We start from the raw sequence: 25145 nt of genomic DNA on the forward strand, positions 1-25145 counted from the left end.
AACCAGAGAGATAAGCAGTTGTAATAAATATTGAAATACATTTTGTTGCCTAGATGGCGCAAACGCTGTTAAGCTCCAAAAATTGATCAACATATGGCGAGCAACGCGTAAGATCGGCAAAGGGTCGGCTATTGTGGTCACGTGACACGTGCCGGCCAACAACGTGCTTTGGCGCGTGGTTCTGCTCGTGCGCTCGCGGGCGCGTTCGGCTTTTGGAATGAACGCAACGAACGCAGTAGGCCGACTGCGACTGTATGCCAGGTTAGCCCAGGCCACCCAGGCCGGCACTCGACGTCAACTCAGTGATACACGGGTATTTTCCTCGGACAACGCGCCCGGTTCGAGCGATGGGCTGAGTAACACGGCTGACCCCACGGAGTCGAGCGCCGGTACGAGTTTAGAACGGCGCTTTCTGTGTTTGACGCGCGCTCTTTCACGCCATGACGCCACTGATCATCGAACTGTTCTATGCAGCTTCTCTTGCAGGTATCATGGATCCTGCGAGCGTCCTGGCTGCTTTGGATCCCCTTCTCATGAAACACTGCGGAACGGGGCATTGTGCGGCGAGTTGCAAGGTTTCTAGGGGTGAGAGTCAAAAATTACTGATCGAACCACGACGGCAGTCTCTGTCGGCTTTATCGTTAGCCCGCACATTTCTTGCGGCCTCTCGTGGTACAAGCGACCTGAATGAAAGAGAAAGTGACTGGCGGGTGATTTGCGATGACTTGTAGCGTTTTGCGATCGATTCAAATTAAATCACATACAAGTGAGACTGGCGTCAGCGAATGACACGCAAATTACTTATATTTTAACCTAACTGGCATATTCTAATGTCAGTTCGCTTTACACGGTTATCTGGTTATCTAGACAGCTAAAGGTAAAACCGCTGATCTGGGGGCATGCAAATTTTCAAGCAGAGGTAGAAAACGGTGAACGGTTATGTGTATAGGCTAGCTGGTTCTTGAACATGGAAAGCAAGTTCCGCTGTATACGAAGGACACATGAAATGACAGGGAAAGCTTACTGCTAAAACTAGATAAAGAAACCAGTCAGTGATTCTCATTGTATTGGAGCATGCATGTTTCTATTTACATTTTGATTGTTCTTCATGGGCATATGTACACCTCGCCTTTAGTATCTACTTTGCACAACATCTTGTGCGTCTCCTTGTTTCTCTTGGTATGTATGTCGTATGCAGCACAAGTTGGCCTCAAAGGTAGAAATTTTGGAAATGTTATGAAAAAGCAACGATTTCTTAGATGTTAAAGGGGTTCAGGAATGTGAAGCGCATGGCCTGACAGAACCACAGGACCATTTAAATGTTGAGGTAACCTTTTGAGCACATTGCATGTTCAAATAGAAAACTGTCAGTATAATGTAGCGATTTCTACCACTTAATTCTATGCCACTTTGACTTATTCCGTTGATAGCGCAGGTAGAACATTGGGCTGACCACCGGCAAAGCACGACAAGGAATGGCACTGGAATAGACTGGGATGGAATTATTCTGGTTCAGATTGCAGATTTCAAGTATACTGGGTACTCCTTTCTTAGAAAGAAGAGGGAAGGCACGAGGGATACATATTTTAAAGAAATCACGAGTGACAGCACGATTGTGCCAATACATTTGTACAACTTGGTAGAGTCTGAGATTACTTGCACAGACATGGGCCAGCAGAATAAGCAGCTAGAATAGCAGCTTGGGCTTGCTGGTTTTCCATCCTGCTAGTAACAGCGTAAAATGTAGACAAGAAGACACCACAGCGCTTGTGGTGTCTTCTTGTCTCGTCTCTTGTCTATATTTTTGTGCTGTTACTAGTAGAATAAGCAGGTAACTCACTAATGTTTTTTTCTAGGGCCATGTGCTCACTCAACTCACGTGTAATCACTCACATTCCTACTCATGCTTACCAATGCTTTTGCATTCATAGTCTCTTCCATTCTCACTTGCCAACATCGACTACCACTCGCCGACACTCGCTCTCGCAAACATTCATGTCCACTCACCATCCCTGACTTTAGTTTGTACTGCATTGATCGGCACGCACTGCCATTCATACTCGACCTCCACTCACACCCTTTGTCACTAACGCTCTATCGTGCCTGGAATGTGCACCAAGTGTGAGTCACCGTATCTGTGAGTGAGTATGCCGACCTATGCTTGCACAAGCCACCTCATGTGAAACTGTCCAACACAGTTAATACAGATGGCCCATGCAGTACTTGAGGCACTTCCACTTGGTGGTGCATCATTCTGAGCTAACGGGGCATCATTGATAGCATTTTCACTCAAACTTGTGTGGCACATATTTCCAATGCTCACGACAGACCACCACGTAGAATAGATGAGATCCCAACACCTGTCCTGTCTATTTCACATTGCGTTCAGGCTGGAGTTAGCACTGTGGGCTGCAGTTTAAAATCTGAAACGGCAAATTTCCGACTATAATTTGTCAGTGAACATGATATTGCGATTCTGTAAACACATTGAGGCATCTAAAGTGGACAAGATTAGTGTAGTAAACGTCACTCTGAAATATAACCACTTATTTGTGAGTAGGATTTTTGCAAAGCCCTTGTGAGCATTGCAACTATTACACATAATTCATAAATTCCACAGATGCAGTTAACGGAGCTGTGTGTATGCTTTCGGTGCAGAGTTGGGGATTTCTAAACTTTGCGCTTAGCAATTTGCGGCATCTCCTGGACAAAAATCTGAGGCCCTAAATCGAATTTCTGCTTCTCAGCTTTCTCACTGTTGCAAGCAATTTCATCCAAATAGGTACAACTGCTGTCCGGAAAGACATTTATGCATTTCACACATTTGAATAGGAATATTGGTCCTCGAGGTAAGTCGTCGTCTTGAATCAGATGCTGATGTTCTGTTGCCCAGATGGCCAGGAGCTCTGGAGAGCTCGAGTCTCTGTGCCGTGGCCCAAGGAAATGGCCTTCGAAGCCGAGGCGTCATCCAAGAAAGGGTCGCTGTTGTTGGCGAGTGCCCAAATGTGCTCTGCCCTGCAGGTATGCTCATCGACGTGCCGGCGAAGCCTGTCGCTCGCAAAACCCTACCTACCAGCTCTCCCAAATTTTTCGCCAAATATTTACGACTTTCCGTCTCGTTCTGCAATTTTGCTAATGTTGCGCCATGTTTTCTGAAAGATCGACTGACTTTGCAAGGAAGCTCTAAAGAATTAGGCAGAGCGAAATTGCAATAAATGCATGAAAAGAAAAAAATTGGTGCTACTCGCGCTGCTTTCTTATGGAAAGACAAGACGCCATATGCAAGAGGGGTATTTGCATCAAGTGAGTTTAGTCTGTACAATTTCTGAAGCAGTTGTAATTGGCAGCAGCAGAGTCACTGGAAAAATGTAAACTAGTGTAAAATGTAAAAAGTGTCTCACTTGTCAGCCTCTTCTCTTCCTAGTTTGCTGCTGTTTGTTTAGTGTGTCTGAAGGCAAATCGTTGCTAAAGTATGTATTCCAAAATGTTTCGTGCTCAGCGAACCTGTACACGTCACAAGGAAAAATGTTGCCAATTACGAATACTTCATCAGATATGTAATTGCTTACAATGACCAATTCCAATGAAAGTAATCGAGGAATTATAAAAAGTGATTGATTACTTTTTCGTTACTTTCCTCTCAAGTTTTGTTAGCGTTGCACGGATACGGTAAATGAATGAGCTGACCTGGCTCTTTCAATGCATGATCTGCAGCCCTTCAAACACTGTTTATCCTTACCAATAAATACTTTTCAAAACGTTTGTCCTAAAGCTTCCCTCATTTTCTTGAAAAAATATCGGCATTGATGCAGAAAAATTACTCTATGTACACGCTGGAGGGAGGAGCAGTGGTGTAGCATACAAATCTCCTGTGCACAAGATCATGATCACTTGATGCTGCGATGCTTGCCTCTGGATTCTCTACGAAGCACAGTTTTAAATTGTTGCTGGTGCTCAGAAAAAGCACTCTTAATAGGGCCATTAAAAAAAATCTAGAAAAAATTATCCGCAGGTGATTTCCTGGCATAAAGTTCAAAGTGGCCATCACCATTGAGGCACAACAGTACTGGTTCAGTTCATCAGCAAACAGCTAGCGAAGGGTTAAGATGAGGAAGCAAACAAATTTGCTATTTAACAAGATTTGCTGACAACCGGCCCAACTGCAGATGCCCTTAGCAACTCTACACATTTGCACCTAGCAAGGCCTCTATCAGTCTTATTCCCGCTCACATTTCAATTTATGCCGGCAGCGCATGACACATTCCATTGTGCATTAGGTGTGCTGTCCACATTGTAGACTGTGCCATCTGCATGTTGTTGGTTGCAGGAGCTGGGGATCTTAGATTCCAAGATCTTGAAACAAGAGCCACCACACGAAGCGGCAGGTGAACCCTGTCCTGCCAGACCTAAACCCTACGTTGTCACACAGCCCTGTAGTCCAGGCCAAGGTGAGATGCTGAGATACGCACAAGGAAAATTGAGAGATCATCGAGTAGGCAGTAGGGAAACCTCCGCAATGCTTCTCTTCACAAGTGGGACGACGTATGACAGGCATTTGTAGTAAACCAGGTCATGGGGTGATAATTGTTATAAGGAAACTTGCTGAAAGATGTACATTTCATTTGCAGATGATTAGTATAAGGTGCAATCCCACAGCCTAAGCACAGATCTACAGGAAAAAGTAGAGAGGGCTTGCCACAACCTAAGGTTTCTTTCTTGCAGTGGGAGAGCAAGCTGTTACGATGGCAACTGTGTTTAGGTTCAGTATGTGTGTGTCATTGCATGCTTTTGTTATCACAATGTCTGTGTTGTATTCGGTATTATTTCTTTAGGCTATGCATCTTTCGTAGCTTTGTCATGTTAACAGTGCAATTGCTGATGAAGACAAAGGCTTTACAGTCGAACCCTGTTATATCGAACTCTCAAATAACCACCTTTTAAATCGATATAGGGCATAATTCGATGTAAGCCTTCTAAAGAATTGGACGTCTTAAAAGCACATACCATTTACAAAAGCACTTCATTGCTGAAACTAGCTTAGTTTCACACGAAATAGTCCTGTATCTTCTTCCACTTTGGCAACTTCGCTGACTGCGACAGCATGCATTTCTCCACATCTGTCTAAAGAGTCGAAGCAGCTGAAGCCACAGCCTTCCACATTTGCGCAGAAGCGCCAGACTAGTGTGAGTGCACCAATCGCCTCAGAGGACATGGGCAAAGGATCAGCGTTGATTTCCTCATTGTGCCCACTTTCACTTGTGTTCGGTACGACGTCAGCAGTGTAGTCTTTGTTTTCGGGCTCTCCCGTGGTTGCGACACCCCTATGCGCACTCACAAACTTGTCGACCGTTGATCCGTCAGTGGCTTCCGGAAATTGTGACGGCTCACTTCAAACTTCGGCGACACCAGCAATGGCTTCGACACACTCGTAAGCATTTTCAGAGTCGCCACAGGGCACGCAGAAGCTGGCACGCCTGAAGCAGTTTCGGATGAACCACTTGTACACGGCCACCTCAACGTCATGGCCGTACGTATGCATTGGACGCCACGGGCACCGGGTCTTTTGTGCGCTTTAGCCCTAATCTCCCCCTTATTCAAGATAGTACTGAGGGTGCACCTTGGAATCTCGTACGCTGCGGCAACAGCAGACTTCTTACCACGTTCGGCTCTATTTATGATTTCGAGCTTCACAGCAAAAGGCATATTCTGTGCACTTCGTGCTAGCCATCACAGCAACACGGCAAGAGAAGGCCCACAAGGTGCAAACACAACAAATGAGAAAAGCAGTGAGGCAACTCGGATTTGCACCATCTTGTGCGACAAGGGCACAAGAGCCTCTGATTGGTTGTCTGCGCAAGCGCTGCGGGCGGGCCAGGATAAGTTTTTACAGGGGATCTCGCCAAATCTCTCAACGCGGCACAGTCACGGCAGGGAGAGTGGGTGTATGGAGCTGCGCTGCCGGGCTGAACACTTCTGGGATGTGTCGGCAAATTTGCCCGCTGCCACGAGGGAAAGCAAACTTCTGGGGGCACTTTTGTGCTTTTTGACGTTCGACATATCGGTAGTCGCTGCTATTTTTGTTACATGTAAGCATAATTTGCTATGTCTACTCACAGTAACTATACCATCTCCAGAAAGTGTTCGGTATACAAGATAATTCTATGTAAATGGTTTTGATATAGTCGGATTCGATTGTATTTTTTTCTCAGTCAGTGCCCATCCTGTCACCTTTCTTGTCTTTGTCGGCAATGGCACTGTTAATCTGTTAATGTCTTACCAGCTTGCTAAAACCAGTGCGCTCCTTAAATCTAAAGAAAATGGAAAGGTGACATTGTGTGCAAATGTCCTGTTAAGAAGCTTTGGCCTCTGTGCCTTCTGCACCATTATGCTATTGAAACATCTGTGTTGTGTTATGTTCACAATATGTACATGCAGGCCCATTGTTGAAGAGAAAAAATGCTACCAGAGCATGAGCAAATGTCCCTCTCTGGCAACTCTGCAAACATTCATCTTTGTGGCAGATGTCTCGTAGAAAGCCTTACGTACAATCTTGAGCTAAAGTATATGGACCGCAAGCTGAGATCAAGTGCACTAGAAAGTTTGCAATGCCAAGTTTGGGCTGCATCTCTCAGTTTCAAGACACCTTCATAGGTGGAGAAGAAAATCTGCTTAATCACCGAATATCTGGTCTGTATACTTTTACTCAAGAAAACAACCTGCATAGTTTATAACACCAATATCTACAACATATAATCGAATACAGTCGAAGCCACTGTAAGGATATTGGTTATAACAATGAGAAGCTGCTGCACCATCAACTTTTGTATGTGTTCTATGGTGAAATAACCCACTTACTACAATGCCCCAATGCCACATTATCGGTCATAAAGATAAAATCTGGCTGCTGGGTACCCGAGCCGAAAGGTAGTGAAATGCGAAATCCTCAAAAAAAAAAAAGAAAACAAGAAATTCGAGTTGCTGCAAGATGGGTCACTGCTCCAACAGCCGCCGTGCGCCTCTCTCCTGTTGCCCTTCCACTCCTTTGAACACGAATAGGCTGTGTCCATAGCTCTAAGCCGCCCCATCCTCCGAAACATGAACGAACCGCGTCAACAGTGCTGCTCACAGGTTGCCCGCATGTTGCTCACTGGCTCCTGATTCAGCGAAGTTCTGCAAACAGCTTAATCGCTCGCATTCATCTTTGTTGGTTGCGTTGCAATCGTTCCTGGCTGCCCGGTGTCTCAGCCTCGTTTGACTCGCCGCTGAAACAGAAAATGGCTGGTCCGCCCGCTTATCATCGGCAATGCACGATGTTGCCAGTGAAAAGAAAGTGCACGGCTATAGATTTGAAAACTAAGTGCTTCTAACCAAGGAGGCAATCGTCGCAAACATGCTTACATCAGACAGTGACGGCGATGACGGCAGCGTTGACGTGGTAGGGCAGGCTGCCTCAACGCTGTCCTCGCAGGAGGCCCGCCAAATGATTCAGTCCCTCCGGGGCTTCATTCTCGTGAGGAACCTTCTGCTGCACTACGTGGAGCACATGGAGCATGTAGGCAAGCTTCGTGTAAAGCATGCAAGGCTGATAGACATAGGGTTTTGTCATGCAAGTCAGCGAGAAGTGCTTGGCGAGATGCTTGTGGCAATCTCGCCTCGGCGTTTCTTCTGGATTTCTCAAGCTGACAGACTGCTGCGGTGGCCCTCTCGCAATTTTTGAAAGGCCCCTTTTGGGGCCACCAAAGCAATGCCTCGGCGGTGCTCGCATATCGCGTGCCACCCGTGATCCCTCTTTGCAGTTGTTATAGCAGTGCCATACTTTGTAACACCGACACGCGATCAGCAGTGAGGCAGAGGAAGGTGAGTGTGGAGGGGCACTGGCCTCCCCACCATTTTCACACATCAGCTGTGCCATCCCCCTATTTAAATTTTTTTATGCAACCCGCTTATCACAATTGTTGGTTATAACAATGGAATTTTCATGGCACTTGAATATTGTTATAAGTGGGTTCGACTGTAGCCCTGTGCATTCCCTTAAACGATAAACCTAGCTGTATGCCTGTGGCCTCTATCTTTTTCTTATCACTGCACTGCTATTGTTTCTCCATGATGATAGGTGATTTCTAATGGCATCCACTTTAAATCTAGGTGGTGACAGGTAGTTACTTAGACTACTTTAGCTAGGTGCTAAAACAAACTTCACTATATAAAGAAATCACATCCAGCTCAAAAGTATCTTCATTATATCTGATATAAGTTGTTTATATATTTTCAAATTTTATTTCATACTGTAAGCCTTACACAGGCTCATATAGGAGTGGGTACGTATAATACAGGCAAACAACGTCAAACAATACTTGTCAAAACATGTACATAAATGGGAGGCTTGCCATACACTAAGACAATTCATATTGTTATCCTAACAGCTTTTGAAAAAGTAGTGAGCATCTTTTTATTTTGGAAGAGTAAAAAGGGGGGAGGGAAAGAAAAGCATATATGTACATGTGTTAAACATGTTATACACGTGTGTTCACGTACATGTGTACATCAGGAACAAACCAATTTCAAAAGGTACACATGCTCAAATTAGAGGGGAAAAGAGTTCATGTGTTTTATGTTAATGGCTTATCATAATTCATTTGTCGTCTTCGACCCACCGTGGTTGCTCAGTGGCTATGGTGTTGGGCTGCTGAGCACGAGGTCGCGGGATCGAATCCCGGCCACGGCGGCCGCATTTCGATGGGGGCGAAATGCGAAAACACCCGTGTACTTAGATTTAGGTGCACGTTAAAGAACCCCAGGTGGTCAAAATTTCCGGAATCCCCCACTACGGCGTGCCTCATAATCAGAAAGTGGTTTTGGCACGTAAAACCCCAAATATTATTATTATTTGTCGTCTTCGTTTTCATTATACTGAGGCTTGGCTGTCCCTTGTAATCAAGTCCTCTGCCTATTTCTACTTCATCTCGTAAGGTTACCTTTGCCTTTAACGACCCCAGCCCCATCTCTTCCCTACCTTCCTCTTCTTCTCACCCCCCCCCCCCCCTTCCCGGAAATGCTCTAAACATCTCTTGCTTACCGCTACCACTGACCAGTTAATGCTTGCATCAGCTTTGAACCACCAACACTTCTGTAAGGTAGATGTTCCTTGCAGTTATGGCAATCTTCTACATACAACGAACGCAAACGTGATGCTCAAAGAAAGAATGGCGCACACACACACACACAGTGCCGACTCACCGCTAAGATTTAACGGCATTGTACACATTGTGTGCACTGTATGTAAATTACTAACTCAATTACCAAGCCCTCACACTAGCAAGGGTCTGACTGGGTGAATATCTTGGAATTCCATTACAATGGTCTTTGTATTTTACTTTTCAGCGTGTGCTTTAACTCCTTCAACAACATTTGCTGACCAGCTGTCCAGCACACACGCGCAGATGGCGAGAAGAAACCTCACGACTCCTAGCCAGAGACTGAAGTCATGGACCGAGAAGAGAGAACTGAGCCGAGCCAAGTCGATAGTGCACAACATTTACGCCTACGTCTGCAAGCTGAAAGAAGACAGAAGCCTGATGGCATCTTACAACTCAAATGTGGAACAGGGTGAGTAGCTGTTGTGAACGTCTCGTCATGGGGCACATACTCGTAGTATCAAGGGAGCACCCGCGTGATATCCTGGGCCTGTTTTTGTTTTTTTTGTTTTTTTGCATTGAATAAAGGTCCGGGAGCTCTAAACCCTAGATAAAATACCAACAAGTCTCGGAGCACCCTAATTAATTCAATATAATAGTTTTTCTACAGCTAGTTTAAGTTTAATTTCCCATGAAGTGACTGTTGCGGCAAAAATATGTCAGTACTAGCCCCGCAAATTGCTACATGTAGTTGTCGTAAGCCAAGTTTGATACGTCAGAAGTGTTACTCGTATTTACTCGAATCTAGGCCGACCCCGATTCCAAGCCGACCCCCTAAAGTCCGGAGCCAACAAAAAAAAATATTACCTCGAATGTAGGCTGAACAGAAGCGAGGACAGCGTTCACAAAATGCAAACAGCATTTATTGAATCTGAACGTGCAGAGCTCATTAAACGTTGTCGTCGCTGTGTTCCTTGTCGCTGTCACCTTCAAACAGTGCACTATATCAAAATACACAGCCATCTGGTCAGCGTTTCCAATCTGCCCAAGGTTGTAGGCTGCCGCTTCTCTCTTTCGCAGCACATAGCGCTGAAGAGCTATCAGCTTTTCTTTGAAATCGCTTGGCGGCTTCTGGTGGATTGAAGTGCGACATCGGAGGCTGAAGCTGAAGTGCTTCATTAATTTCTGAAGCCAACCCAGGCTGGCTTTGAAATCCTTTGGCGTTAGGCCTCGATCCCTCGAAAGTTCCCTAGCTTTCGCTTAGAGCACTTCTGTTGTCCCTGGAAGGGTAGCTTCTCTCAGCGTCCTAACAAAGTTGGCCAAAACTGTCTCTACTTCGTGGTGGCGGCCTTTATTTGGTCTGCTAAATTCCATCCTTGTTGCGGCACACGCAAAAAGCTGCTGTCGTTGTCCCCTCCAACGACGGACGTCTTTCTCGTCGACGCCGAAGTCCCGCCCGGCTTGAAGGTTCGACGGCGCGTCTGCGGCTCTCACAATTTTTCGCTTGAAAGCGGCACTGTAGTGGCATCTCCTGCCAGGTGCCATCGCGATAACACCACGCCGCACACTGATACAGCCGACACGACACAGGTCAAAATGGCGACCTCGCTTGTGTACAGTTGTCTACTGGCACGGCTAGTAGCGGCTGCGATACTGACTTTTCTTGGCGCTAGCTATGCACCATATTTAGCAGTTTCAATGAAAAACTGGCGCGTTTTTTAACATACTCAAATCTAAGCCGACCCTAGAGTTTGGAATATGATTATTTGAAAAAAACAAAACTGTCGGCCTAGATTCAAATAAATTGGTATGTAAGTGCAGGAACCTTAATGCAGAGGTCATAGAGCATTTCGGTCCACTGTAATGTGTTATCAGTTGGGAGTAGTTCAGCACACTTGTTAATTAGTATACTCAGTTAACTCAAACCATGTTTCTTAGCTTTTATTTGTCTGAAAATTAGTCTGCTGCAAGCATGTGACCCTGAGTGACATCAAAAATGCCCGTTTGACACCAGTGTTAGACCAATAATTTTTTTATTCTTCATGGTATATTGTGGGCTCATTTCAAATACAATGTTCATTTTTGTTTCTCTAATTGCGTTGCAGCTTTAAGTAAGTCTTCCTGTCTTAATGTTTGGGGAAAATGCAGGAAAAATGGCTCCTCGGATAGCGCTAAATTGGGTATTATGAACTTCTACGTGGTTCAGGAAGTCCAAAGAAACTAGCCTTATTGTGCTGTCCAGACACTGTTCAAGACACTCGAGAAGAGTGTTGTTCCGCAAGTTGTGGGGTTCTCACCCGTGCTCTTGGGTCTAAGGAACGACAACACAGTAGTGCAGACAATAGAGAGTTTTAGCCCAGCGCGTTTACGGCCAGCGGAGCGGAGCGGGCGAGCGGAGACGCGACTGCGCATGCGCACCACGCTGAGGCGGCCAGCGGTTTTACGGATCAGCGTTTACGCCCGCTGGAAAGCACTCCCCAGCGGAGGGTATACGCAGCGCGCGAGCGTGCGTAAGGGTGCACGGGCGTGTATGGGAAATGCAAGACGGCAGCCGCGAACATGAACGCCGGCAGTTCTGCATCGAAGACGGCGACTGCCGCGCTGACCCGTACATTAGTACTCAGTACATTATTAACAAATAATGCACTGAGAACATGTAATATATCTTTATTCAACATTTCTTGCATAATAAAAGCAAGCGTAATTCAATTTCATTTCACAGTAACTCCTATTCGAACCACTAGGTGGGGCAGCAGAGCGCCCCGCTCTTTACCCCGCTCGAGCGGGTGATCCGCTGGGCTAAAATTCTTTTTTCGCGATCCGCTCCGCTGGCGCAACGGTGGAGACCGCTCCGCTCCGCTGGCCGTAAACCCGCTGGGCTAAAACTCTCTAATCACAAGGGCACTTATTGCACCTTTCATAGATCAATACCTGCTAGCCAAGTTGCTCTCCCCGAAATATGCCGATGGGCGCGCAACAAATCGCGAAAGTCGGACTCACCGCGACAGGATAGCGAGCAAATATGTTCGCCCCATGCTGGATCCCTACACCTGGTCGTTCGCATATACGGTCACGCGAACGGTGGCGCGTTCGAACGAGCTCTCGCGAGGCAGTCTCGCAGAAGCGGGGATCTGTGTACGTGCGGCACGTCCGCATTGCTTGCCTACCTCTAGCCAAAGAAGAAGCGCCTTCTCCTTTCCGCGCCCAAGTAACCCCGCCGTTAGGTGGCGTTAGCAGCGCAACACTCGCACCATCTCTCGTACTGCGCTTCAACCACACCGACCGCCGCGGGCATCAGGCCACACGGCGAAGACTGATCACAGGAGACGGGAGCCATGCGGGAAAACAAATATCAGGAGCCGCATGAGTCGTGCATTCCCGCAAAGTCTACTGTAATGTCTCGCAGCTTTTCTAGGATAGACGGAGCAGTAAGGTTGGTCATATTGTCTACTTGAATTGTAAAGGAGCCAATAGTACCCTGCTTAGTGTAATCAAAAGAACTGATCTTTTCTGAAATCTTTCCTGATTTAAATAACCATAGGGAACTTGCATAAAGCAAAAATGGACTTCACATTGGAAATACGTACCGTATTTACACGATTGTAAGTCGACCCACCCCTATATCGCGTGACAAGAAAAAAAAAACGAAGAGCTTACCCAACGGCACATTCGATAACGAAAATTTATTGGTAGCTGACATAGTCACTCGACTACTCGTCTTCACTAGTGCTGCCATCGTCATCCCTGGTACGGTCCCACAGCGCATCGTCGTCCAGCGAAATTCCACATAAACGACCGCACCATGACATATTGTGGAACAGCAGCCCCCGCCGAAAGCATCCACCCACACGCAGCCGCCAGAGGCTCTTTTGACAGGTCCGGTTGGCGGAAGTTCGTGGTCTTCTGCTGCCAGCCACTCGTACTCACGGCGGAGCAGGTCCTTAAAAGGCAAAGATCCGGGCTTGTTTCATGACCATGTCGCACTTCACTGGCAGGGACCGATCACGCATTTCAGCGACGTACGCTGCAAGCTTGTCCTACAGCTCCGGAAAGCGTCCAGACTTCGGCATGCGGGACATTCCTCACTTGCCGTCGCAGGTGAAAATTTCGCTTCACTGCAGTTGCTACTCTCGCACCACCTGTTCAGAAACATCGAATTGCGGCCCACTGTGCAGTGATTTGTTTCTTCGGCCTAAAGAATGGCAGCCCTCTTGAACGCCGCTGTGAATGAGTGCCGAATGATTAGTGGGCTTGGAGCACTCATGACTAGTGAAGAAGCTTGGAAGTAGAACATAGCCGGCAGTCAAGTCGCACACATCAAACCAATGCCTTTGGAGAAAAACCCGTGAGCTGTGTCTGCTTTTCCATGAACTACCGATACTCCCTGCAAGTGCCGCCATTCTGAGGGTGCAGCCGCAAATGGAACAGTGGCGCTTCCATCAACTATTGACACCCCCCCATGAGTGTTGTGTGCACTGTAAAACTCTCAAAAATGTTGAAAAACCCTTCCGAAAAGCGAACAAGCACGTGGGATTGCGAAAACCTATGGGTAGGGCCATAGACCAAGCATAATATTGTAACTACATTGTAGCTCTCGTTGGTCTTGCTTTTTTGGCGGTGCCATGTTTTGGTTTCGATTGTAAGCCGACCCCCCACTTCATCTTTTCAAATTAAAAAAAATGGATCGACTTACATTCGTGTAAATACGGTAACTGCATAAGATGCATACATCACACTTTTTCAGCACCATAGCCCTAAAACTGAATATTTCAAACAATTTTTGGCTGAGCACCCAGCTCTTCCTCAATACACTTACTCCATTTCAGGCAAGGTTTCTCTCTGGACATCGACGGTCACCGTGAAGTGGCCATGCGAGCTGGCGTTCAAGGGCAGTGCCCGGAACAAGGCTGAGGCAGAGGCATTGGCCGCTGCAGCTCTCGTGCAGTACCTCGTTGAGAAAGGACACGTTGACAAAGATCTAAGCCCGAAGACCATTTCGGACCAGGAGGTCCGGCGCCAGAAGAGGCAGCGATTTGCCCCAGTACCCGTGGTGCTGCCAGAAACCTTCATTCCCGACATGCAGGAGATACTCGCGGAATTCGAGGCAAGTACTGATGGCACCGTGGAACCATGCGTACAGAATTTTTTTGCATGTAACCCGCCCCAGTAAATCCTGAAGGATCAACAGTAATGTCGGGGTGCAAGGGTCACGTGTAAATTTTGCCAGCAGGTGTGGCATCACGGCAGCGAGCACGGTGCTGCTGTGAAGCCATAACTTGATGCACGGTTTTCCACCATTGTGTTCCGTTATCTCCTAGGAAACCCCACCCTCTCCCAACCCCCGCATGCCAAGCTCCCTTTTCTCACCTTTCGTAGCCACCCATTATACTCCTCTCTTTGGGTCGCATTTCATGTTTTGTGCACGTTAGTGGTTAGCAAGTAGTGCACAGGGTGAACCAGAAGTCTGTGGCAATGAGCTTCGCTCAGTGGCGGTCCTTTACGGTGCAACAGAAGCAGAAGTGAGGAAATGCAGAATTTGTGCATGCACGAATGGAGATTACTCTTTTTTACAAAGACTTCAATGTGCAGTTATTTCCGCATGTAACATGCGTGCATTATTTTTTCAGTTTCCATGGTGTTGTAATTGGGGGCCCGGGTAACATGCAGAACAATGCGGTATCACAGCATGCAGTCTAACTCATTATAATGAAGTTGCATGCGACACCAAACACGACTTCTTTATTCACCATACCTCCAATACCTCATCGTATCATGAATTTGTGACGCACAAATACTTTTATATTCAGTGTGAACATATTGATATTGGTGAAATAAAGATTCATGTTTGTGTGTATGCAGAAGGAATGCAATCAAGATGCCTTGACTGGTCAGCAGAGAGCCTCCTGTCAGTTTTGATGGCCCGTAAACACCCGTGGCCTGTTACCCGTAAATAACGCTAAATTACGGATGCACTTTGCACTATCGATATGCATGCAGCCAGGCAATTGGTGTGGTCAAGCAGAATCATCAAATTGGCTTGCCGGCTGTGGGCCAACCAAGCCAAGCTGTTGGTTAAAGTGTGCTATTATGTCAAGAGTGTGCCAGTTCAAGTTGCTCTTGCTCAGCAATTGCCATTTTACTGCCAGATTACACACTTTAAGTTATGAGTGGACAAACATTCACTTCACTGTAACCGTTATTGTAGTGGGTGCTACAAGCAGAGATCTTTTTCTACATGGTGACCCTTCTATGTAAGGCGTTCATCATCGCGATTTTCTTTATTTTCCTCTGTTCTCTGTGCCCCATGTCGTGCGCTGACTCCTTGAATCTAGGTAAGTCCGCCATGTCACCTGTTACACTCTCCCCTCCCTTTCCTCCAGTGTATGAGTTGGCAGAAAGCCCAGATTATTGCAGAAGTATCAATCAATGTAGTTTCATCGGGCTTGCGTGAGTGGGAAAAAAATGCTGCTGGCGGCATTTGTCGTCAATTTGGGTCCTGCTTCTTGTTGGGCCAAGCTGCTTCACTACCGAAGAAAGAACGGTAAAAACATGGCAGACACTTTTCCGCAGTGCTGGGGAAGACGCTGGGCAGGCCAAACACCAGATCTCCAGCCTTGGATGACCGAGGGCAGGGTCGTGTACATGTGACGGTGCTTCATAGCTAGCTGCCCTCTGAGGTGGGCATTGCAAAGCAACTCTATGGGGCTAGTGTCTGTGGCCCATTCGTGCCCATTAACTTCGAAGACAAAAAGCTTTTTGTTGCATTCTCGGGACGTAACTTCTCTTCCTTGTCTTTGTGCACTTTTACAGTTTCAAGATTCTGTAAACAAGCTTAAACGGCGCATGTCTTGTTACTTCTGGTTTGAAGGTGTTCAGAGCAAACACGAAGTAGCAATGTATTCATCCCAGTCACCGTGAGCAGGACTGACATAATACAATGTCCTTCACCATGCGATTTGTGCGTTCAACCAGGCAATTCATCTGTGAACATTGCGGAAAAGCAGTAGCAGGTCTGTTGCCATGCAAAGAGATCTTTTCTTGAAGGCACGTGGACGCATTGCCATGTTGAGGGATCGGCAATCGTGGTATTCCTTGATGAAAAATGTAGTTTGTCAGAAAAGACGTGTGGCCGAACAGTCAGGTATGGCTCTGACATCCATCTACTTTCTCGAGTAATCAGTGGTGAAGATCAGGATCCTGATGGCAGGTCAGTTCTGTGGGTTACTGCCGACTCGTCATGGCCAATCTGTGCAACAGAAGAGAGCACCAACTGCGTGTCATGTGACTCAACATCACCACTGCGCACTCAACTTAGGTCAACCGCGTAAGCGTTCCGTGCATGTTGAAAAACTGCATGCCTTCCACTCATCTATGTGTTGCGGTAGTGCATTGTATCAGTCGCGCAGTACGAAGCACTCTGCGCTCGCACGTGGGTTCCCTAGGCGACGGAGAAGCCTCTACCATGACCATTTGTCAGCGGCATTCACTCCTTGCTGAACAAGTGCGGGTCATTGCTGTTTCGCATTTTTTCATCTGCTTCATGCGACTGTCTGGAAAAATCAGTCCAGCGTTAATCTTTCAATATTTACCAATTTTAAAGGGTGCAAACATTCCAATCGCATGTTTCTATTGTTAGATGCATGCAGCTGCTTCGTTTACATGTTTTGCACCCACATGTTATTGTAGACCACGGGTGCTCAAAAGATTACTTTTTCCTCAAGGCTTGCATTCATAATGCAGTTTGCTTGCAGTGGTCAAATTCAACGATTCCTGAAAAGAAAAAAAATTGTCTTGCCCACCATATGTTCCGTGCATGTTGAAAAGTGCCCAATTCGAATGAGTACTGAGGTAACCTTTTGGCATCCCTTGACAGAGCAGCATCACAGAATTGGCTGTTTAGAGGACTTTTGCAAGACATTAAAAAGCAACATCTGATATTCCGACAGTTGTGCACGTTGGTTACCGCTGCTATAAAATGGCATTGCTAACCAGGTAACTTGTAGGTATTTCGCTTTTTTCTCACTTTCCGCCTTTTCCATTGATCGGCATGGCCCCTGGTTGCTGCCGTCATGATCACAGCACTCCTGTGCGAGCTCGTACTCCTTTGAGCCTAGCGAAATTTGCAGCTTCGTCTCAAGCGATGCAACACTGCGCTTTGTGGGTGGCATCTTCCATCGACCAGGCCGTCCGCTGCCGCTTTCGCAGTGCATTCTCGCACTTGCTGAGAAGAGGGCAAAGGGCGCGTGCCGTTTGGCTTCTCGCATATTTTTTCCACCTCTCCTCAGACATATCTGGATCGTGGGCGACATGAAGCGGCTGGCACCATTTTATGACACATTGCGTCAACTAGCGATGCTCTCCATGGCTTTCGCAATCTGCGCGTGGGCACTGCACGGCTAATGGTGGCAGATACAAAATCGCGTAGAAATGCAAATTCCACAATTATTCTGCATGGAGAACGCCATGCAGATGTCACAATTTTGTTATATCCTATATGCAGTGAATAACTTATCGTTATATAAGTTTTTTTTTTTCATAGCCCTGATGTACAAGCTGACACTCTGAAGTCGGCTTATCATTATAACGGATGTATGTAGTATCGCTATAAGTGAAGTGCACTGGATAAAAATTGTCTGCGAGTAGGACAGCACTGTATTTACTGCTGTATTCTTCAGTTATCACCCTGTGCAGTCGCGCGTGGAAATAACGAAATATTACAGCCAAGCATAGATACAGCGCATTACCTGATATGACACAGTGAATCTATAATGCTTATTGCTGATCTCAGTATCAAGTGTCACTTGACTTTTTAACTTTGGCCCCAGAAAGCAGTCAAGTTGTTCCAGTGTCGTATGACGAAGGTATTCAGAAGCTTTTCTCTTTCTGAAATCTTGCGTTCCTGATGTTTCCTTATATGCTTGTACCAACGTCAGATTCAGTGATTCTACATTTTCTTATCACAAATGTTTTATATAATGAAAGTAGTCTTGTGCTGTCTTCTACTTCATTATAACTAGGCCGCATAAGCGCTTTAACAAAGATCATTTTCTTCAGACTGTTGTAGCCAATGCCCCACACCTCCCTGACGACGAAATCGAAGAGCAGGCAGCTGGCGGTGACATGGTGCCTGACAATGCGGGCTCTGGAGAAAAAATTGTGCACGACATCATGACAGGACATCTGCTCAGGCCATCGAGTCAGGCCTGTGGCCGGAGAGACCTTACGCTCATGGCCAAGCTCGAAAAGTCTTGGAACTACTTGTACCATCGAGCAAGACGGGAGCTTCCGATATTTTCACGCAGGTGAGAAACTGGTATACTGCCGTGCATATCCTGGGCCTACAGGAAACCAGAAGTCTACCGCGACAAAATTTAACTTTGGTAAAATTTGTTGTAGGTGAGCAGTATGGCACAAGTAAAGTAACCTTGACAAAGCTATAGAACTAGCAGTTGCCTAATCCATCCTCTAAACACCTTAGCTTGCAATGGGAGCATGTGGTGGCCAGAAAATACGATGGTTTCCTGAACCATGCGTGCATACTTGATTTTGCCGTTGTGCCTGGACACCCCAGGTGGTCTCTTGTTCTCAACAATTTGGATTCTGTGCCATTTCTGGTGTGCGGTAATAGTAGCAGTTCTTTGGCTTCTGGTGTAAATTTTTGGTAGCTTTCTGTGGTGCAACTTGATGCCATTTTCTAGGTTATTTTATGTGGTCCAACATTTCGTTGCAACGTCCCTGTATGTCTGTGTTCACCTGACATTATCAAGTTGGTATCATTATTTGTGTGTGTTAACTTTTCAAATTGTGCAGAAAGTATTGGCAAGTGTCATAACTGCCTAAATAATTTGCTGTAATACTTGTTTGTGCAAAACAGTTACATTTTCGGTACCTAGAAGGTACCAAAAATGTTACCATGGATACAGTGGTTAGATCTGCAGGTGTTGCCTTTGGGCACAGCCTGAAAAAATGCTCTCGTTTATGTTTTCATGAGCATTCGTCATTTTAGCTAGTCTTATTGCCACGTGACAGAACATTTTGCTTCGTCATGATGTTTATGACATAACCTACTTTAGTACGAAATAATATATCCTGCTTCCAAACCTTCGTACTTGCAGAGTGTCATCCTTTTATGTACAAGAAGCTTATGCTGAAGAACTTACAACATAAAAATATATCCTTGAACCTTCATATAACAAATTATTCTATGTAACAAAGTAAATATGGGTTATGTACCATCCGAGGTAAAGGATCTTATATCAGATAAGCAACCAGCAATGACATTTTTTCATCAAAATGTTCGATCGCTCGCAAATAAGACTGATGAACTTACCATGTTAATACACAGCTTCGGAATACCGATTACTGTCATAATGTTAACCGAAACATGGTTAACGCCCACATCACAATTGTTCCAGCTATCTGGTTATCAGTCGTTCTTCTGTAGTCGACAGGATAAGCGAGGGGGCGGTGTAGCGCTTTTGCTCAAAGATAATATTTTTGCTGAACCAGTCGACGAGTTCACTGGTATAACTACCGATTATGAGGTACTGACACTACAAAGCCATACAAACTTGTTCTCTGTTGTGTACAGACCACCATCAGGTGATGCGACCTGCTTTCTTGCTTTCGTTGAAAAGCTTTTTAGTTATGCAACAGAAGAAAAAATGAATCTTGTTTTAGGTGGTGACGTCAGTATAAACATGCTGTCATCTTCTCCGCTGCAAAATGATTTCCAGACTCTAATTACAACTTGCGGTTTTTCAAATACAATTTCTACAGCAACACGCATCACTGTTGACAGCGCCTCCTTATTAGATGTGTTCATATCAAATATAAATATTCATTCATTAGAGGCCGACGTTCTGTACACTGATATCAGTGACCATCTAGGCATTATTCTGCTAGTGAGTAAAATCAATCGTGTGACTCAAAAAACTAAGGAACCAGTCTACATTCAGTCAATTACGCCATCTAATCTGGAGGCTTTTCGCCATGCCATTGCTCAGCAAACTTGGGACAGTGTTTATTGTGCACAAGACAGCGACTCTGCATATTCCGCTTTTATTAATATTTTTAAACCGTTGTATGATACGCATTTTCCATGCAAAAAAATTACGAGGCCACCTAAAGCGCGGAAACCTTGGCTGACCCCTGAGCTTCTTGACATGGTTAAACAAAAACATGTTTTATATGCCAAATTTGTGAAATCTAGGGATGAAGCCTTGCTTAAGGCGTTTAAGAAATACAGAAACAGTTTAACAAATAAACTTAGAACTGCCAAAGATGCTTATTTTTTAGGAATATTTAGTGACCCTGCTAATCAACGAAGTGATGTACTTTGGCGCAAATTGAATGCCTTGTTACAGCCTAACTCTTACTCAGCTATTCCTGATATATTGGAACATGATGGGCAACAAATTTCTGGAGACGCAGTACCAAATGCATTTAATGAAGTCTTTACTCTAGCACCGCAACAGGACCTTGAACAAAGCCTAACTAACCACGCTCAGTTTCTACCAGTAAACAGGAATGGAGCATCGCTTTTCCTTGCTCCAACTACTTCTGAAGTTTTTTCGTCTATTAGAGCTACAAGCAACAGCAAGTCGCTAGATGCCGACGGTATCCAGATTCGCCCTATAAAGTATGTGCTCGATATTATAAGCCCTATTCTAGCCCATGTTTATAACTTAATATTATCAACAGGTGCCTTTCCTAAGAGAATGCAAATTACCCGCGTTGTTCCCGTTTTCAAGCGCGGTGATAAAACAGCATTAAATAATTATCGGCCTATATCAATAATTCCAGTATTTTCTAAGGGTATTGAGAAAATAATGCATGCGCGATTACTCTCATTCTTTAACCGTCACCATTTGATTGCAGACTTTCAACATGGTTTTAGAAAGCACCGCTCTACGGAAACAGCCCTCCTGAGCCAAAAAGAAATAATTTTAGATGCATTCAGCCGGAAGCATATGGCACTAGGCATATACATAGATTTCTCTAAGGCTTTTGATTTAATTAATCATTCCATCCTTCTTAACAAATTAGAAATGTATGGTGTACGTGGAACCGCCCACTCGCTTATGACATCTTATCTGTCCCACAGATCACAGTGCGTAGGTGCTAGTAACACAATATCTTCAAGGAAGCCAGTTATCACTGGTGTGCCGCAAGGCAGCATTTTGGGCCCACTTTTATTTTTAATTTATATAAACGACATTGTACGCTGTACAGATAACGCTACATTCGTTTCGTATGCCGACGACACAACCGTTTTTATTACAGGCAACGTGGAAACAGATATAGAAATAAAGGCTAATAAGACGCTGTCTGACTTAGAGCGGTGGTCCGTGATAAACTGCTTAAAAATCAACCCTAAGAAAACAAAAGTTATCTTGTACGCGCCTAGAGGAAAGTTGTTGACAACTAATATGAATTTGTGTCTGGGCAGTGAGCAGTTAGAGATAGTGGATTGCGTTAATATCCTTGGGGTGCGTTTTACAAAGCACCTAACCTGGAATGAGCATGTTGATCATCTGCAATCTAAATTGTCATCTGCCATTGGTGTTATTGCTCGTCTGCGTCGCTTACTCCCGACTAAGGTAAAAATTATGCTGTACAATGCTCTGGTGGTATCTGTCATGCAGTACTGCGTCATGGTGTGGGGTACAACTGGTGTGACAAACTTGCACAAACTACATTTGCTACAAAAAAGAGTTGTGCGTTACATAGCTGATGTCCATTATACGCACTCCACAAAATCACTTTTTTCTAAATATGAAATTCTTCCTGTATTTTGTTTTTACAATTATAGGTTGATGTTGTGCTACAAAGATTTCGTAAAATTTGGCATTGATGATACAATTCATCTGGCAAAACTTCGGGAAAATACAAATATTCTACAGACCCGACATAAAGAAATGTGGTTCGTACCTACCCCAAGAACCTCTTATGATGAGCAATCTTTATCCTATACATTACCTTCGCTTTTAAACCTATTAGACCGACAAAATTTTGATCCCTCCAGAAACCGAAACTCTCGCATTAAACGTTTTTGTCAACTTATTTATTTGCAAGACTAGACATTGCCTTCTCCTTATTTTGTTTTCCACTGTTATTTATGAGTGTTGATTATTTCTTGCCGTCTTGTTTCACTCTGTATTACCCGTTACATTGTGATGTTTTTTTTTTTTTCATTTCTTGTGTATGACTGGCTGTCATCTTGCTGTTATGCCAACTTACAAGGGGTCGGGACCTCGTCAAGCTGTCTAAGCTTTTAGTCCTGTACTCCTCCTTCTTTAAGGAAATAAAATGATTGATTGATTGATTGATTGATTGATTGATTGATTGATTGATTGATTGATTGATTGATTGATTGAAATATAAAATGACAGCCCTTCACGTGTGAGAAGCGTATTGTGGAGTTTTTGAGATAGAATATGTGGACATAAAATAGGCATGTGATGATGATAATGTCAGTACACTCAAGCTCCGATGTAATGAACATGGATGCCATCCTATTTATGTACGAGACGCCTATAGTAGAGCTCCTATGATCGCATATTTGTGTCGGTACAGTCTAATTAATGAGTCTACTGTATTGAAGTTCTTAATAACAAAGATTATGCATAAACACACTTTGTTATGTTGAGATTCAAAATGCATGGTTTTCTATGGACAAAAAGTTATCAAAAGTTATGTACTTCATTATATTGAAAATTTCATTACGTATATTGAAATCTATTACATGAAGTTTTAACTGTGTAACAAAGATATTTTCAGGTTGCGCGGGACTTTTTTGTTATTATAACAAAGTTCAGCTGCACTTTAATCGTGATCCAAAAGAGCATGGTCATGTTTACGAAAACTAAAATGCTGAAAAAGCACTTGACCCGCATTTCATGCTGCAGGGAGGACATTATGAATGCCATCCACCGCGAACGCGTGGTGGTGATCTGTGGCGAGACTGGATCTGGGAAGACCACACAGGTTCCCCAGTTCATCTTTGAGGACTACATTCGTGGAGGGCAAGGCTCGAGGTGCAATATTGTGGTCACCCAGCCAAGGAGGATTGCAACAATCTCCATGGCAAAGCGGGTGGCTCTAGAACGGGATGAAGAGGTTAGTTAATGTATTAAGGCACTCTTCCTTCGACTTTTTCATTGGCTGCTGCTGTCATTATCTTGCATGCCGTGTCGGGTGGTGCTTCATGGCAGGAGCGCGGTTGAGAGGAAAGGCGGCATGAGAAACTAATTTGGACCTTTCCATCGCATTGCCACAATACCCCTTTGACTGCTGTAATTATCCATGACCCCCCACAAAAGCATTGCAGAAGCTGCAGTGTGGACTTTTGTACTAACGTGCAACAGTCCAGAGGGGAGGTAGATAGAACGGTAGAGGGGAGGTAGGGAGAGGAAGCAGAGCGTAAGATAAAACCAACGCAGTCATGAAATGAGTGGCTAACAACCTTGCTGCTCTTCGCTTACAGCCTACACACGGGGGGAGAGAGTGGGAGAGGGAAAAGGCAACATAAGAAGGCAATGAAACATTACCATTACAAACAACAGTAGTTATAGACTTGCGTTCAACTCATGTTCAAGGCACGGTAAGGTACATTTTTACTGTTCCTGCAAATAAACGCTGTGCGAATTTGTCTTGCAAACAACTGACGCAGGGTATGCAGACATAGAAGCCACATTAAGCAGCATGGCATCTAGGCGCCACTATGGAAGCGACCACACATCAAATCAACACTCAAGGGCACACAATTCACATGCATTGTGGTGCAACCATGGCTGCTGTGAACAAAGCTGCAGCCACATAGCAAATTGCAACTTGGGCTGCCGACTGGCTATGCAAGAAGCACTTGTTAGTTAGTGGCCTAGGCAGTATGGTTGCGATGAAAATTTGCAAGTGGCTGGTGGCTGGCAGCAAAATGGGGGCGGCTCTCCGTTGTGTGTACAGCTTGCAGGTTAGGTGCTGGTCATGCACAAATTATACTTTTCACTGCGGCTCGGCTTTATGGCCGGCCGCTCACCGTAGCACTGTTAGTATTTTCATGCCAGTAAATAATGTTGCAATTTCGTATCGGGCTGTTGTGGGTTTGTATGTAATTCATTATCCATTCGCTCGTAAAGCATTCTTTGAAGACTGCTTTCTTTCGCAGCGAAAGGTTGATTGCTTTGTTCCCTTTTTATGCATCACACGTACCAAGCTGCGGAGGTTAGCAAGATATTTTACGGTAAATTTCGGTATTGTGGAAGCATAGTTACACGTACAGCTCAACCTAATTTTCTCCTTAGTGTCCCCTTAACATTGAAATGCCGAAGTCAGTTTATTACACAAGAGAGAAAGCAAGGACAGGAAAGGCAGGGAGGTTTACTACCGGTTTAGCACCCGGTTTACTACCCTACACTGAGGATGTGGGAAAGGGGAATAGAAAGAGGAAGAAAGGGAGAAGGTAAGCACTGAGTGCGTGTGGAAGGGACGCTATACACAGGGACACTATGAACGGTCTCTTAAGCCGGTGCACTTCAAGTGTTACAGAAGACGCTTGCAGACGACAGCCTGGTCATTTTCATTCCTGCAGCTGACTGACACTATAGGCTTCCAAGTGCGCCTCAAGAAGCAGCTCCTGGCGAGTCGTGGAGGCATTCTTTTCTGCACTGTGGGCATCCTGCTGCGGCACTTACAGCAGAACGTCAGACTTCAAGGAGTGTCACACGTCATCGTTGACGAGGTTCACGAACGTGACGTCTGCACTGACTTCCTGCTTGTGCTCCTTCGGGAGGTGCTTTCCATAAACCATGAACTGAAGGTGGGCTTTTCTTTTATTCTTGTAGCAGCATGCCTTCCAACCCTCCCAAATTTCTGGCAACGCTTCTGCATTTTTATGAATGTTGCCATATTCACTCACATTATGCTCACACCACCCCATGTTGGCTATCAAATTTTTTTTTTCCTCGAGTATAATCGTCGCGCCCTCACATTGCTGCAGCAATAGTTCTCTGC

At 45.2% G+C, this 25145-nt stretch overlaps 1 protein-coding gene and 1 long non-coding RNA gene across 2 annotated transcripts in view; one reads left to right on the forward strand and one right to left on the reverse strand.

Annotated features, from left to right (window-relative positions):
- Positions 1-128: 128 nt before the first annotated feature.
- LOC135905097 (ATP-dependent RNA helicase DHX30-like) overlaps positions 129-25145 on the forward strand; it is a 57159-nt gene continuing 32142 nt past the window's right edge. Inside the window, exons 1-9 of the mRNA XM_065436085.1 lie at positions 129-389; positions 475-585; positions 2894-3021; positions 4328-4448; positions 9382-9606; positions 13961-14238; positions 18189-18436; positions 23045-23255; positions 24724-24951. Of these exons, the coding sequence (XP_065292157.1) occupies positions 218-389; positions 475-585; positions 2894-3021; positions 4328-4448; positions 9382-9606; positions 13961-14238; positions 18189-18436; positions 23045-23255; positions 24724-24951 (1722 nt within the window). The 5' untranslated portion in view covers positions 129-217. The remainder of the gene's footprint in view (positions 390-474; positions 586-2893; positions 3022-4327; positions 4449-9381; positions 9607-13960; positions 14239-18188; positions 18437-23044; positions 23256-24723; positions 24952-25145) is intronic.
- The window catches only part of LOC135905103 (uncharacterized), a 156237-nt gene continuing 138565 nt past the window's right edge, over positions 7474-25145 (reverse strand). The window contains exon 3 of the long non-coding RNA XR_010565318.1: positions 7474-7530. This is a non-coding gene — a long non-coding RNA (uncharacterized lncRNA). The remainder of the gene's footprint in view (positions 7531-25145) is intronic.

This window comes from Dermacentor albipictus, chromosome 6, assembly GCF_038994185.2.
Source record: "Dermacentor albipictus isolate Rhodes 1998 colony chromosome 6, USDA_Dalb.pri_finalv2, whole genome shotgun sequence".
Lineage (NCBI taxonomy): Eukaryota > Metazoa > Arthropoda > Arachnida > Ixodida > Ixodidae > Dermacentor > Dermacentor albipictus.